The 15,401-nt window shown below is 47.8% G+C and overlaps 1 protein-coding gene across 1 annotated transcript; it reads left to right on the top strand.

Annotated features, from left to right (window-relative positions):
• Positions 1–9,592: 9,592 nt before the first annotated feature.
• Positions 9,593–13,759, top strand: LOC140189145 (uncharacterized). The gene is made up of 3 exons (XM_072245844.1): positions 9,593–9,646; positions 10,688–11,248; positions 11,409–13,759. Exon 3 carries the CDS (start codon positions 12,441–12,443, stop codon positions 13,680–13,682), a length of 1,242 nt encoding a protein of 413 aa, XP_072101945.1. The 5' UTR covers positions 9,593–9,646; positions 10,688–11,248; positions 11,409–12,440; the 3' UTR covers positions 13,683–13,759.
• The last annotated feature ends 1,642 nt before the right edge of the window (positions 13,760–15,401 follow it).

The raw sequence follows: 15,401 nt of genomic DNA, 5'->3' as shown, positions 1-15,401 counted from the left end.
GAACTTGTAGCTAGAAGGGGTGGGAAAGAACTGGAGGCTTGCTGGATGTTGGTGCGGGCGAGTGCCGACGTCATGGCTTTAGAATTACCAGCGACAGTCCATGTCCAGGGGGAGGCGGGGCCGTGGGGTCTCCATACCCTCCCCGAGGACGCAAGTGAGGAGGTGCCGGAGGAGCTAGTTGAGGCCCCCGGCCGGGTGCCCGTAGCAAGAGGTAGAGGTGCGGAGTGGGAAGGTTTGGCCAGGCCTCGCCCCCATGGGCTTGAGGAGACTGCCGAGTTAACGGCTGCCATTATCTCCCTGGCGAGAAGGGTTGAGGTGCACCGCCCGAAGCTGAGAATTTTCTCGGGAGCCAAGCCCACCCCGGAAGGGGAGGATGACTATGAGACCTGGGTTGAAGATACATCCCAATTGTTAGAGGTGTGGCCAGTTTCGGATGAGGAAAAGAGACAGCGATTGGTGGAAAGCTTAAGGGGCGGGGCAGCCCGGGTGGTCCGCGATCTGAGAGCGGCACGCCCCTTGGCTTCCCTATCGGAGTGTTTAGACGCTTTGGAGGAAGTGTTTGGACTGTCAGGGGATCCCTGGCGGCATTTAGCAGAGTTTCAACGGATGGGGCAGAGAAGAGGGGAAAAGCTCTCCGACTATGCTTTCAGGCTGGAAGGAAAGCTTACGGGGTTGCTGCGACGAGGTATAGTGAGGGAGGACGATGTGGCGGAGTTAAGGATGAGCCAGATATGTAGCGGTTCCCGGGAGGATGACAGGGTGGCTTGGAGTGTACGGCAGTCATTTAAGCAGAGCTCCCCTCCATCATTCGGACGGCTGATCCGAGAGGTACGGGCCGAGGAGTGTGCTTTGGGCCGACCAGGGGGCTCGGACCCTCAGGGACGGTCTTCAGCGGTTCAGGAGGTGGTAGCCGGGATGAGACCAGAGAAATCCAAGGGGTCCTCGGGGGCCCGTATCGGGAGGAGAGAGGCGGCGAGTAGTGGGTGCTATAACTGTGGGAGAGAGGGGCATTTCCGCCGGGAATGTGAGTGGCCGGGGGCGTGCTACCACTGTGGGGAAGCTGGCCACTTACGGAAGGATTGTGAGAGACGAAATGCGCCGAGGGGGGAGGGCCCCCAGGCCACCAAGAAGGGAGAGGTGTCGGGAAACTTAAGAGAGGCTCAGTGAGGGAACGGACTGGAGTCTCGGGAGGAACACGTTCCCAGAAAACCCCTATGGAACCCCGGAACAAACAAGCCCAAATTCCTGATGGGCTGGTGGGACCCCGTTCCAGCGTGTCCCTACGGATAGAGGGGATCTTTGCGAAAGCCATCCTTGACACCGGGTCGCAGGTTACCTTACTGTACCGGTCGTTCTACAACCAATATCTGAAGCATTTGGCAGTAACTCCGTTTAACGCATTGGAGATTTGGGGCATAAGTGATGGTGATTACCCGTACGATGGATACTTGTCAGTGAGAGTGGAATTTTCAGAGGGAGATGTGGGAGTATCGGAAGCCTTTGAGACGCTGGTGTTGGTTTGTCCGGATCCGGTGGAGACCGGTGGTGCTGCCCTGTTGGTGGGGACTAACTCCCCTCTGGTGCGACGGCTCTTGGGAGCCTGTAAGAAGAAGTGGGGGGAGAACTTTTTGGAGACCCTCTCGGTACACCCCGTGTTCCGAGGAGTGTACGAAGGAGTGAGTGACCCCCAGGGGCTGGACCCGGAGTGCAAACGAGGGACGGTGTGGTGCACTCAGGCGAGGCCTAAGGTGATACAGCCAGGGGAGGCGGCATTAGTGATGGGAACCCCCAGATTCCCCGGATTGCCGCCGGGAGAGGCCCTGCTAGTAGACGCCCCCGACGACCTGGAAAGGGAGTTCTGGTTCCCGGCTGGGGCGCTGGTGAGACCTGAATTGCAGAGGCCCTCAGCTGTACAGGCACGGCGGATGGGGGTGATGATACGGAACATAACGGAGAGGGAGATCACCTTTAAGCGCGGGATGCCCCTCGCGCACTTGTTCCCGGTGACGGTGATGTCCAGCGCCCCTGTGAAGCCCACTGGAAGAGAACTATTGGGAGACGGGGGGCGGCTGACCGAGGAGGCCTTTAATTTTGAAAACTCCCCTGTACCGCCGGCGTATAAGAGCAGGCTGGTGGAGAAGATGCTGAAGTTAGGGGATGTCTTTTCTCAGGGCGAGTTTGATGTAGGGTTTTCCAAGAGCACTCGGCACACCATTCGGGTAACAAATGACACCCCGTTTAGGGAGAGGTCGCGGCGGTTGGCCCCAGCAGATGTGGAGGATGTGCGGCAGCACTTGCGGCAGTTGAAAGATGCCGGGATTATTGCGGAGGCCCGAAGCCCATATGCGTCCCCCATAGTGGTGGCAAGGAAGAAAAATGGGAAGGTACGCATGTGCGTGGACTATAGGACCCTGAACCGCCGCACTGTTCCCGACCAATATACGGTCCCGAGGGTGGAAGATGCATTGGCCTGTCTAAGTGGTGCACAGTGGTTCAGTGTATTGGATTTGCGGAGTGGGTATTACCAGATTCCGATGAGCGAGACTGATAAGGAGAAGACAGCCTTTATCTGTCCCCTGGGGTTTTTCCAGTTCGAACGAATGCCCCAAGGTATCTCGGGGGCCCCAGCCACCTTTCAGCGGCTCATGGAGCGGACAGTGGGGGACATGAACCTGCTGGAGGTATTGGTGTACCTGGACGACCTGATAGTGTTCGGATCTACGTTGGAGGAACATGAGGAGCGGCTGCTGAAGGTGCTGAGTCGGCTGAAAGAGGAAGGGTTAAAACTTTCCCTGGATAAATGCCAGTTCTGTAAGACGTCAGTCAGTTATGTTGGGCACATAATCTCGCGAAATGGAGTGGCCACCGATCCGAATAAGATAGCCGCAGTCACCACCTGGCCGAGACCTCAGAAGGTGAGCGCCTTACGCTCGTTTTTGGGGTTTTGCGGATATTACCGGCGATTCGTGAAAGGATATGCGAAAATGAGTCATCCATTGAACCAGCTGTTGTGTGGCTATCCACCTATGGGGGGGAGGAGGAGGAAGGGAGACCGAGGGTCGGAGGTAGGAGGATACTTGAACCCGGGGGAGCCTTTTGGAGTGAGGTGGGATGCTCAATGTGAGGAGGCGTTCCAATCTCTAAAAAGGGCGCTGACACAGGCCCCAGTGTTGGCTTTTGCTGATCCCCGGAAGCCGTATGTTCTACACACTGATGCCAGTCACGAGGGTCTTGGGGCTGTTCTGTACCAGGAACAGGGAAACGGATTGAGGCCAGTGGCGTTTGTCAGTCGGAGCTTGTCGCCATCTGAGAGAAACTATCCCACTCACAAGCTGGAGTTCTTGGCATTGAAATGGGCGGTGGTAGACAAGTTGAGTGACTACCTATACGGGGCCCAGTTTGAAGTGAGAACTGATAACAACCCCCTCACTTATATCCTGACTTCGGCGAAGCTGGACGCTACTGGGCACCGGTGGGTAGCAGCCTTGTCTGCCTATGAGTTCAGCCTGAAGTACCGCCCGGGGAGTCGGAACATCGATGCAGATGCCCTGTCTCGTCGGGCGCACGACGAGTCGGGCACGGCCGAGGAGTGGAAGAGTGTCCCTGCCCAGGGAGTAAAGGCCATGTGTCAAGTTGGGAGCGACGGGGAAGTAGGAGCACAGATGGGAACGGATCGGGCAGTAGATCAACTGGGGGCTGACGGTGACGCGCTGCCCACTGGTTACTGTAATGTGACTGCTCTGAGGAACCGGCAGCTGCCGGAGTTGAGTCACCAGGAAGTACAGGCGGCTCAGCGTGATGACCCAAGCCTTGGCACTATCTGGTACGCGGTTAGCCAGGGTGATATGGGGCAGGTGGAGAAGGCGAAACATGCCTCCGTTCCTCTACTACTGAAGGAGTGGCCCCGGTTGAAGCTGAAGAACCACGTCCTGTACCGAGTCACTTCGCCTCCGGACCACCCCCGGCGCTGGCAGCTGGTCATGCCCGAGAAGTATCGAAAGGCTGTGCTTCAGGCTCTACATGATGATTCCGGGCACTTAGGGGTAGAGAAGACCTATGGATTAGTCAAGGACCGGTTTTACTGGCCCCGGATGAGGGGGGAGGTGGAAGAATACTGTAAGACCTGTAGCCGTTGCGTCAGGAGGAAGACCTTGCCTGCGCAGGCGGCTCCGTTATCCCACTTGCAGAGTGCAGGACCCATGGACCTGGTGTGTATGGATTTCCTGTCTATTGAGCCGGACACCAGCAATACCGCGAATGTTTTGGTCCTCACGGATCACTACACTAGATATGCGCAGGCTTTTCCTACTAAGGATCAGAAAGCGACTACAGTGGCGAAGGTGTTATGGGAGAAGTACTTTGTTCATTATGGCCTTCCCCGGCGGATCCACAGTGATCAGGGACGGGACTTCGAGAGCAGGCTTATCCATGAATTGCTGGATATGCTTGGGGTTGAAAAGTCCAGAACCACCCCCTATCACCCTCAGGGTGATCCTCAGCCCGAGAGGTTTAACCGGACCCTGCTGGACATGCTCGGCACCTTGGAGATTGGACGGAAGAGTAAGTGGAGTCAGCACATCGCCCATTTGGTTCATTGTTACAATTGTACTCGCAATGATGCTACGGGGTACTCGCCCTACTATCTGATGTTCGGACGGGAAGCGAGGTTGCCCATTGATCTGTGTTTTGGGACTGAAGCGGGGGAAATACCTTCGAAGCCATGTCTGAAGTACGTGTCCGATATGAGGAGAGAGTTGAAAAGGGCGTACGAGTTGGCTGAGGCGGCAGCCACCAAGCAGAACCAGCGGAATAAAAGGAGGTATGATCAGAAGGTAAAGTTCGTCCAGCTATTGCCGGGAGACCGAGTCCTCATCCGGAATTTAGGACTACAGGGTAAGCACAAGTTGGCGGACCGTTGGGCAGCCACCCCATATGTGGTGGAGAGTCAGATGCCGAATCTCCCGGTTTACCGGGTGAGACCTGAGGGCGGGCAGGGGCCTGTCAAGGTACTCCATCGGAACCACCTGTTGCCTCTGGGTCGAGAGGTGAAGATGGACCCAGAGTCCGAATGGGAGTTTACTCCTAGTACGAGGACTCTGCGAGGGCGCGGGGCGCGGGAAGAGGCCGCTGCGAAGAAAACGGGGCCGGTCCCCACCTCGAGAAGGGATACGTCATCGGAAGATGATGATTCGGACGTGTGGTACCTGCTTCCGTTCGCTGATTCCCCGGTGCCAGGAGAAGAGACTCTTGGCCCTTCCATCACTGAGTCAGGGGGACCGAGGGAGGGTGTTGCAGAGCCGCCTGTATTACAGCCGGCATTGGGGGAGGAGAGGGTGGAGGCAGAACCCGAGCCAGAGGGCTCACCGGGGCAGAGGGATCCCGGTGAAGGGGAAGGTCCGACAGATCGGCTCGAGGGGTCACCTGGGGTGTCTGAACAGGGAGAGTCCACAGAGGAAGTCCTGAGGCCTCAGAGGAGTAGGCATCCCCCGGAAAGACTCACTTATATAGCGCCGGGAGAGCAGGGTGTAATCTCTACTGCCCTGCAAAGTTATGTCACTGCTTTATGCACCTGGGTTGGGTTTTGTGTTTTACAAGGAGTACTAGTGAATTCTGTTAACGTCATGAGGGCATGACTTTTTTTTAGGTGGGGGGAGAGTGTACGGGGTCTTTCTTTTGTTACATTTAAAATGGCGATTTTTGTTATGTTAATCTGTGGAATGCGGCTTTGTTGTGTTTTAACGCTGCAGAGAGTTTGCGCTAGCAGTTTATTGTGGTTTAGAGGGTGATAAGAGGGTGCTATTAGCCAATGGGTGGTTATGTATCGTTTTGTTTTCGGATGCCATGCTGTATGATATGACTGTGGACTGAGTTTTGGCGGGGAGTCGGGAGGAGAGACGAGGAGGACGGCGGACGTGCGGAGAGGCTCCGGTCGATCACTTCGGGTGGTCCCGAGCCGTGGGTCGACGGAATTCGGGTGGTCGTCTGACGTCGAACTTGAGCTCCAACGGTAGCGCGCGAAGAACTTGGACTTTGAATAAGTGTTGGCGCCTTTTTTTTCATTACTTTCCTCTCTGTATCACATGTATATTAATGCCCTAGAATTAGTAATATCTATAAAGTGTATGTGTTAAAATTTACTGGGTGTGCTGGCTGATGATTGATGTTTGTGATTGATTCGGGCGACGATTGACCCTGAGGGGACTGCTGAAGCAGGTGCTGGGCGGGATTTCCCCTAGACATACACGAGCCAAAATAACGGAACGTTACATATATATATATAGCGAGGAGTGCTCAAAAATAGATGATTAGTTTCAGTTTTTCTGCTACAACCAGTGTTTTTTCATCGGGCAGTAAGTCAAAGGGATAAAGAGATTTTTCTTCATTAGAGATTACATTGTTTAGAGAAGTCTGAGCCAGCAGTTTGACAAACACTGCTAGGTTTGCTAATGTATCTTTTCAGTAACATTGGAGAGTGAAGACGGGACCCTGAAGGAAACGTTCGACAAGTTTGGAAAGGATCGACCATTTCTGAATTCATTCAAGAAGAAGTCATCTGCATGAGATAGCTCTGCTAAAAGTGGCAGGAAAGCTGTGCAAGATTATTCTACGGAGGAAGGTCAGTGCCTTTAAAATCGTTTTATTTCTGTCGCTGTGAATCCTGTGGAAAAGGCAGGATCCAGCTGGGAGGGGCAGTGACGCCGTGTCTTCGAGGAATTCGTTACTTCATGAAAGTCTCTCCTAATTGACTGTATAAATCTCTTGGACTTTAAAAATTACCATTCAAAGAACTGTGTTTGAATTTACTGCTTTAAGAACTGTTTTCACATTTATCGCTTTAAGAATCAGTACTGAGTGACGAATTGTTGAACGTCCGCATAGTGGTTAACTTCCAGTTAAGGTGTTCATTTATTTTTTTTATTGTTTATCCGTGTTTAATAAATGTTTGGTTGTTTGTATATAACCTGTCTCGATTGATATTCATTGTTGCCGGTTACGTAACGTAATTTGTGGGGGCTTGTCCGGGATCTTGTTCCAAATTTTTGAGTTTAAGTGCTGGTAATTGCCATTCTGATTTGGAAAAGGGAAATACCCCTTGTTTTTTTGAGTTTCATTGGTGTGTGAGCGGTATTCGGCAGCAATGAATGTTGATGATTTTATGGTCACACCTGACCCGGTGTTTTTAGAGAATGCGAGAAAACCTGTTGTATTGAAGGTTTCTAGGAAGTTGGATATTAAGGGAATTACGAAGAATACCACAAAGGCTTTAATACAAAGAAAATTCACTGAGCATTATATCAGTATGAAAACGTTTGATGATGAGGTGTTAGGTAGGTTTCCAGTGAGTAATCTGGAAATGCAGTTACATCTTGAACAGATAAAGTTTGAAAGATTTAAAGCGGAAATGGCAAAAGAGGCTAATAAAAAAAGGGAATTTGATGAAAGAAAGGCAAATAAATTAAGGGAATTTAAAGAAAGAGAGGAAAGTAAACTAAGGGAAGGTAAAGAAAGAGAAGGTGAAAACCAGAGGAAATTTGAGTTAGAGATGGAGAAATTAAGGAGGGGAAATTAGTCTTCTGGTTCTAATAAACAGTTTATTGCTATTGAGGTTATTTTGGCTCTTCCATTTAATGAAGCTGAAGTGGACAAATATTTCCGGCATTTCGAAATTGTGCCCTGAGTTTAGGGTGGCCGAAAGAGCAATGGCCAGTGATATTACAAAGTGTAATTAAAGGCAAGGCACAACAATTTTATACAGCTTTAAATGCTGATCAAGCACTGGATTATGATATTGTTAAACAGCTAATATTAAAGGCATATGAGTTGGTTCCGGAAGCATATAGAGAAAGATTCAGACATTTGAAGAAATCTGTGGAAAAAGCTTATGTGGAATTTGCCTATGAGAAATCTGTGTGTTTTGAGAGATGGGTTTCCTCTAAAAATGTGAATGGGGAGTATAATAAATTAAAAGAGTTGATTTTACTGGAGGAATTTAAAAGAAGCATTCCTGTTGAAGGGAGAACATACTTAAATGAAAGAGACACTTCTGCATTGCAGGAGACTGCTAAATTAGCTGATGAGCATGCTTTAATTCATAAGAATAAATTTTCTCCAGGTAGAATTTTTAAAAGGGAAAATAGCACAGAGAGGCAAGGTAAACCAGATTTAAAAAAAAAAGAGAAATAAGCCATCCCAGATGCTTGTGTGCAGCATATTGAAACATCTGTAAATTCACAGGATTTAGAAAATACTAATGAAGATGTGTCAGAGTCTGACCAAGTTAAGAAGGGATATGAAGTTTTTATAACAGAAGGGTTTGTATCCTTGAAAGAAGGATCCAATTCAGTACTAATAAGAATACTTAGAGACACTGGAGCTGCTTAATCACTAATATTAGACAGTGCGCTAAAGTTTAGTGATGAGTCTGACATTGGTGAGGTAAATTATGTAAGAGGAGTTGGGAGTTCCCTTATGCCAGTACATTTACATAGAATAAATTTAAGGTCAGGATTAGTTACAGGGGTTGTTAAAGTAGGACTGCAATCCAGTTTACCTGTGAATGATGTTTCTCTTTTGTTAGAGAACGACTTAGCAGGTGGACAAGTTTTTCCTGAAGTGCATTTGACAGTAAATCCAAATTCTGAGGAACGACAGAGGGATTCTAACACAGATTCTTCATGTGTTGTAACAAGAGCTAAAGCTAAAAAGACCGATATACAGGATGAGGTTGTTACCCACAACTGTTCAATTCAAGATTCGAATTTTGAGGATGTATCAGAAACTTTCTTACCTACATTATTTGATCAGGATTTTGGTAGTAAGTCTGACCATGAAGATTTGTCTTTATTGTGGAAGGAGATGATAGCAGAGCAGGGTAGAGATCCTGAGATAGGCAAATTAAAAGAACAAGCTCTTCCAGATAGTGAAATTGAAAAAGTGCCAGTAGGATATTATTTTGAAAAGGGAGTATTAATGAGAAAGTAGAGATCACCTACAATTCCTGCTAGTGAGGAATGGAAAGTTAATCATCAGGTAGTAGTTCCTAAAATTTATCGAAATGAGATTTTAATTATGGCTCATAGTATTCCTTTGGGTGGTCATTTAGGTGTAAAGAAAACTATGAACAAGGTTTCTGAACATTTTTATTGGCCTAGTTTAAGAAAAGATGTGGCGACATTTTGTAGAACGTCTCATACGTGTCAAATTGTGGGTAAACCTAATCAAGTTACTCCAGTGGCCCCAGTACATCCAATTCCAGCATTTGGTGAGCCGTTCTGAAAAATCATTGTAGACTGTGTAGGTCCTTTGCCAAAGACTAAAACTGGACATCAATATTTGTTAACTATTATGTGTACAGCATCTAGGTTTCCAGATGCATTACCTCTTAGGAATATAACAGCCAAAACTGTGACAAAGGCTCTTATAAAATTCTTTACTTATTTTGGGTTGCCTAAGGAAATACAATCGGATCAAGGTAGTAATTTTATATCTGGATTGTTTCAGCAGATAGTTTATAAACTGGAAGCAAAACAGATTATTTCATCAGCCTATCATCCAGAATCGCAAGGAGCCCTGGAGAGATTTCATTCTGCATGAAAAACTATGATTAGAACATATTGTGTGGAAAATGAAAAGGACTGGGATGAAGGTATACATTTACTACTTTTTGCAGTACGAGAGGCAGTAGAGGAATCATTAGGTTTTAGTGCTTTTGAACTTGTGTTTTGGCATAGAGTTCGAGGACCTTTGGCTTTGTTGAAGGAATAGTGGATTAATAAAGAAGTACACACTAATTTGCTAGATTATGTTTTAAAATTTAAAGAAAGATTATATAAAGCTTGTAGCTTGGCAAAGGAAAATTTAAAATTGGCTCAAGAGAAGATGAAGACTTGGTATGATAGGGAAGCTAGGATGAGGTTATTTAAGCCTGGAGATAAGGTGTTGGTTCTTTTCCCGGTGCAAACAAACTCATTACAAGCTAAATTTCGTGGTCCTTATGAGATTAAATCTAAGGTGAATGATGTGGATTACGTGGTAAAAACCCCAGATCATAGAAAGACAACACAGCCGTGTCATATAAATATGATAATACCATATTATGAGAGAGAAGCTGCTACTATGACTATTGTGGTCAATAATGAGTCTGATCTTGATAAAACCTTAATGGATGATTCATCTGAAACTCATTTTAAACCCAACATTATTTCAGCCAGGTTACCAAATTCAAAAATTCTAGAAAATATTGATGAACAATTAGCTCATTTACAGCCAGAGCAGAGAGAGCAGATGAAACTGTTAATTTTTAAATATAGAGATTTATTTCCAGACGTTCCTAGAAGAACCACCGTAGCTACACATGATGTAGATGTTAGAGACGCAAAACCCATAAAACAAAATCCATATTGAATGAACAGGGAATAATGTGAACTTGCTGAACAAGAAATTAGGTATATGTTAGAAAATGATATGATGAGACATTCTAATTCGAATTGGAGTTCACCGTTTGTTATGGTGCCCAAGCCAGACAATAGTATTAGGTTTTGTGAGGATTACAGGAAGGTGAATGCTGTGACAAAAACTGAAGCATATCCAATCCCTAGGGTAGATGATTGTGTAGATAAAGTTGGACAAGCCAAATTCCTTACAAAGATTGATTTGTTACAAGGTTATTCATGTTTTCTTTTGACAGATAGAGGTGGAGAGTTATCTGCATTTGTAACCCCATCTGGATTATATGTGTGAAGAAAGACCAAGTTATCAGAAGATTGATTCCAATGAGAGAGATAAGTGAGACAATGGAGCAGCATTCGGAAATGTTAATGAGAGACGAGAGAGATTAACGAAAAGAGACACAGTTCCGAGTACTGTCAGACCGGTAGTTTTGAACCTGAACTGTTTGAAGTTTGATGGACAGGCAATACCCCAGCAGGGGAATAAAAGGAACAGGTTCGCTAAGGCAAGGGACACCACGAGATCACGAGATCACGAGATAACGAGACCCTGGAAGTGCGGTGTGCCCCCCCACAAGTTGGTGGGAGTTTTGAATGTCTGGTCATGGGACAGACCATAGACGCACAGGGTGAAAAGGTACGATCAGCGGGAACCTGGTGTGTGTATGTCCACCCTGGCCTGGGTGCCGGGTTCACCACGGAAGAATGAACATATCCAGAACGGAGGGGTCACAGTCGGTGACCTCAGAAGACATTAAAAAAAGGGCTCGCCCGAAAGCGAACTGTGGAGGAACATCAAGGTCTGTCTGAATTCGATTTGCATATCATCATTCTCGTTCATTCTCTCATTCTCATTCATTCTCTCATTCTCATTCATTCTCTCATTCTCATTCATTCATTCATTCTCATTCTCTCTCTCTCTCTCTCTCTCTCTCTTCCCCCCCCCCAACGGCACAACAGTGATTGCTGCGAACTGTGCTGAACTGAACTCTGCGTCACTTGAGACTGATCATTTTACCCCAGACTGCGATAGAGCTTGATTGATTCCTATTACCCTAGTTCTGTGTACATGTGTGTTTTATCATTGCTAACCCGTTGCATTTATATCCTTACGTTTAGACTACTGTGTTACTTATTTCTTTAATAAAACTTTCTTAGTTCCAGTAATCCAGACTCCAACTAAGTGGTCCATTTCTGCTGGTTTGGCAATCCAGTTATAGGGTACGTAACATAAGTGGGGTTCTCGTCCGCGATTTTGAATGCTAAATTTGGGACAGGGTAAATTGATTGGGTTAAAGTTCCCGAAAGAAAGAAAGGGCAAACAGCAGAAATGGAGATTGAGGAATTTCTAAAGGCACCGACCTTGGAGGCATTAGAGGATGCCAGGAAATCAGAATTGGCAGCTGTGGCCAAATGGTTGAATCTTTTTAAGGGGAAGTCGACAATGAAGAGAGTGGAGATGCATAGAGCTATCATAGAGCATTATGTATCTAAAAGTGTGTTTCCCCAAGGGGAGCTGGGGGTGGTATCTATGGGAAAACCTGGTGCAGAAGCAGTACAGCTGCAGATTGAAAAATTGAGACTCGAGCACGAGTTCCGGGTAAAACAGTTGGAGCGAGAAGAGAGGGACAGGCAGTTGGAGCGAGAAGAGAGGGACAAGCAGTTAGAACGAGAAGCGAGAGAGAAACAGGGAAAGGGAATTTGAGATGGAGAAGTTAAAGATGATGGCAGCGCTGGGGCTCATGCCGAACCAAGGTGGAGGGTTCAGGGCAACCCAGGAGGTTAGGCTGGTTTCCCCATTTGAGGAGACCGATGTTGATGGGTACTTTCTCCATTTTGAAGAAGTTGCTGCAAGTCAGGACTGGCCGAGGGATAAGTGGGCTGTTTTGCTTCAGAGTGTACTTAAAGGAAAAGCCTAACAAGCTTACTCGGCTTTGTCCGCAGAAGGTGCCCAGAGGTATGATGTGGTGAAGGAGGCCATACTCAGGATTTATGAGTTGGTCCCGGAGGCACACCGGTAGAGGTTCCGGGATGCGAGGAAGCAATGGGGCCGCCACGTATTTAGAGTTTGCCCGTGAGATGCAGATGTATTGTGAGCATTGGTGCGCCTCGAAAGGGGTCAATGGGGATTATGACAGACTGCTACAGCTAATCCTGATTGAGCAGTTTAAAGGTTGTGTCCCTGAATGTATGAGACCCTACCTAGATGGGAAAGAGGCAGACAGCTTAGCCGCAACTGCTAAGTTAGTGGATGAGTACGCGTTGACACATAAAACGAAGTTTACCCCAAGTAAAGGATACCAGCAAGGTAGTCAGGACGGTGGAGAAAGTCCGCCAGAAAAGTCAGAAAGTAAGCCGGGGACTAGTGAGAAGGATAAGGTAGACCGTGAGCAGTTTGGTAGGAAGTCTCCTGGGGTCGTATGCTATAGTGGTGGGAAAGTCGGACACTTTGCGTCCAGGTGCTTTGCCCCAAAGAAGGAGATGGGGAAAGGGAAAACGACGGTTCCGACTGGCTGTATTGAGCTTGTAAACAGACCGCTAGGGAAGAAGAGGTCTAATAAAGTTCAGGAAGGGCGCGAGAAGTTTATCTCGGCCAGATTGGTGTCGGTGAAGGAGGGGTTATACCCAGTTCCAGTACGGATCTGGAGAGACACTGGAGCTTGTCAGTCATTGATATTAAAGAGTGTGTTAGACTTTAGTTCAGAGACCCAGACTGGTGAGATCAGGGTGATAAAAGGCATTGGAAAAGGGACTGAAGCAGTACCTTTGCACCAGATACACCTAAACAGCGACTTGGTCTCCGGACCGGTCACGATCGGGGTGAGGCCCGAACTACCGATGGAAGACGTGGCGGTCCTACTCGGTAGTGACCTCGCCGGCGGAGAGGTGTACCCAGCAGTAAAACTGACAAGCCAGCCTGCCAGCATTGAGGACCCGCCCATGGACTCACAGGTTTATCCTGTTTGCGCAGTGACTCGGCGCACGTCCAGAAAGGCTGCCGAAGCTAATATAGATTTAGCTGAGACGTTTTTACCAGCCTTGTACCAGGAGGGGTTAGCAAGGAAGGAATTTGTACTGGCACACCAGCGAGACGCGGAGCTGATGGTTTTGACGGAGACAGCTTTATCTGAAGCAGAATTAAAAAGGGAGTCTGTGGGCTATTATGTGAAGGAGAGAGTACTAAGGAGGAAATGGAGACCAAGTACCATGCCCGCAGATGAGGAACCGAAATGAGGTGCCGAAAATTTATAGGGGCGAGATTTTTAACCCAGCCCACAAGATACCCCTCGGTGGACATTTTGGGGTGAGGAAGACAGTTGACAGAATTATGAAAGAGTTTTACTGGCCGCACAGGAGGAAGGATGCTATTGACTATTGTAGACGTGAGCTAACACAGTTACAGGTTTTGATATGCTGACAACTCACCACGATAGGCGAACAGACCTAGTCGGTGTTATCATGAAAATTAATGAGGCTAGGGTGCCACCTGATAAGGGGAAAACCCATTTTGAAAAGATGAGCATGGTGCTGAGTATGGGAGAAGTCTATTGTTTTGGCCAGCTTTGCTGATAAGGTCTCTCCCTTAACCCTCGAACAGAGCGAGCCGCTAAGACAGCTAATTAAACGGCACGCACTCGTATGTCCGGATGTCCTGAGGCAATGCAAAGAGCCGGGGCATGGTGTTGTTGTCACATTAGGTCAGCCGAGCGAGCAACACCCCTATAGGACGATTAATTCAGTGTCAAAAGTGCTAAAGAATGCAGAAGCGTATATTGGCGATGCAGTTGTCTGGAGTGACACGTGGGAGGGGCTGTTTAAAAAGCTGTTTGAAGCCAGCCTGACAGTGAACCTCGCAAAAAGTGAATTCAGCCACGGAAAAATCACTTATCCGGGATTGGTGGGAAGACAGGGGCAGCTGGCACTGATGCAGGCTAAGGTGCGTGCTATCTCTGAAGTCCCCACCCCGACAGACAAGAGAGCCCTGAGAAGGTTATTGGAGATGGTGGGGTACTATCGGAAGTTTTGCAAAAAAAAAACTTTGCAGATATTACCCTCCCGCTTACTAAGCTCTTGCCAAAGAATGCTAATTTGGTGTGGGACGACCCTTGCTATCTTTGTCCGGGACGAAAACCACCGAGAAGTTACACTGATCACAACTCATTAGTGTTTTTGGCCACTATGAAGTTTGCTAAATTGGAGCCTGGTCTTAGAGGATTACTAAAATAAAACATAAAAGGAACAGAAAATGTGATTGCTGACTGTCTGTCAAGGTATTGACAACTTAAAGTTCTCTGTATTAGCCAAATAGCTGATGACCAATGTATATTTGTGTGTATCTAATAATGTATTCATGCCTATAATTTTTACCCCGGTAAAAATCCTTTGAAGGATAGGGGTGTGACGAAAGACCAAGTTATTAGAAGATTGATGCTAATGAGAGAGATAAGTGAGACAATGGAGCAGCATTCGGAAATGTTAATGAGAGACGAGAGAGATTAACGAAAACAGACACAGTTCCGAGTATTGTCAGACCGGTTGCTGTGAACCTGAACTGTTTGAAGTTTGATGGACAGGCCATACCCCAGCAGGGGGATCAAAGGAACAGGTTCGCTAAGGCAAGGGACACCACGAGATCACCAGATAATGAGACCCTGGAAGTGCGGTGTGCCCCCACAAGTTGCTGGGTGTTTTGGAGGTCTCGTTGCGGGATCGGCCATAGAACGCACAGGGTGAAAAGGTATGATCGGCAGGAACCTGGTGTGTGTGTCCGCCCTGGCCTGGGTGCCGGGTTCACCGCGGAAGAACGAACGTATCCGGAACGGAGGGGTCACAGTCGGTGACCTCAGAAGACATTAAAAATAGGGCTCACCCGAAAGCTAACTGTGCAGGAACATCAAGGTCTGTCTGAATTCGATTTGCATATCATCATTCGCTCTCACTCTCTCTCTCCAA

This window comes from Mobula birostris, chromosome 28 (assembly GCF_030028105.1).
Source record: "Mobula birostris isolate sMobBir1 chromosome 28, sMobBir1.hap1, whole genome shotgun sequence".
Lineage (NCBI taxonomy): Eukaryota > Metazoa > Chordata > Chondrichthyes > Myliobatiformes > Myliobatidae > Mobula > Mobula birostris.
Note: the sequence above shows the minus strand (reverse complement) of the source record. Positions and strands in the feature narration are given on the sequence as shown.

Excerpts from the sequence above, each read along its gene's own strand:
- LOC140189145 (XM_072245844.1), top strand. The coding sequence starts at position 12,441 with ATGAGTTGGTCCCGGAGGCACACCGGTAGAGGTTCCGGGATGCGAGGA.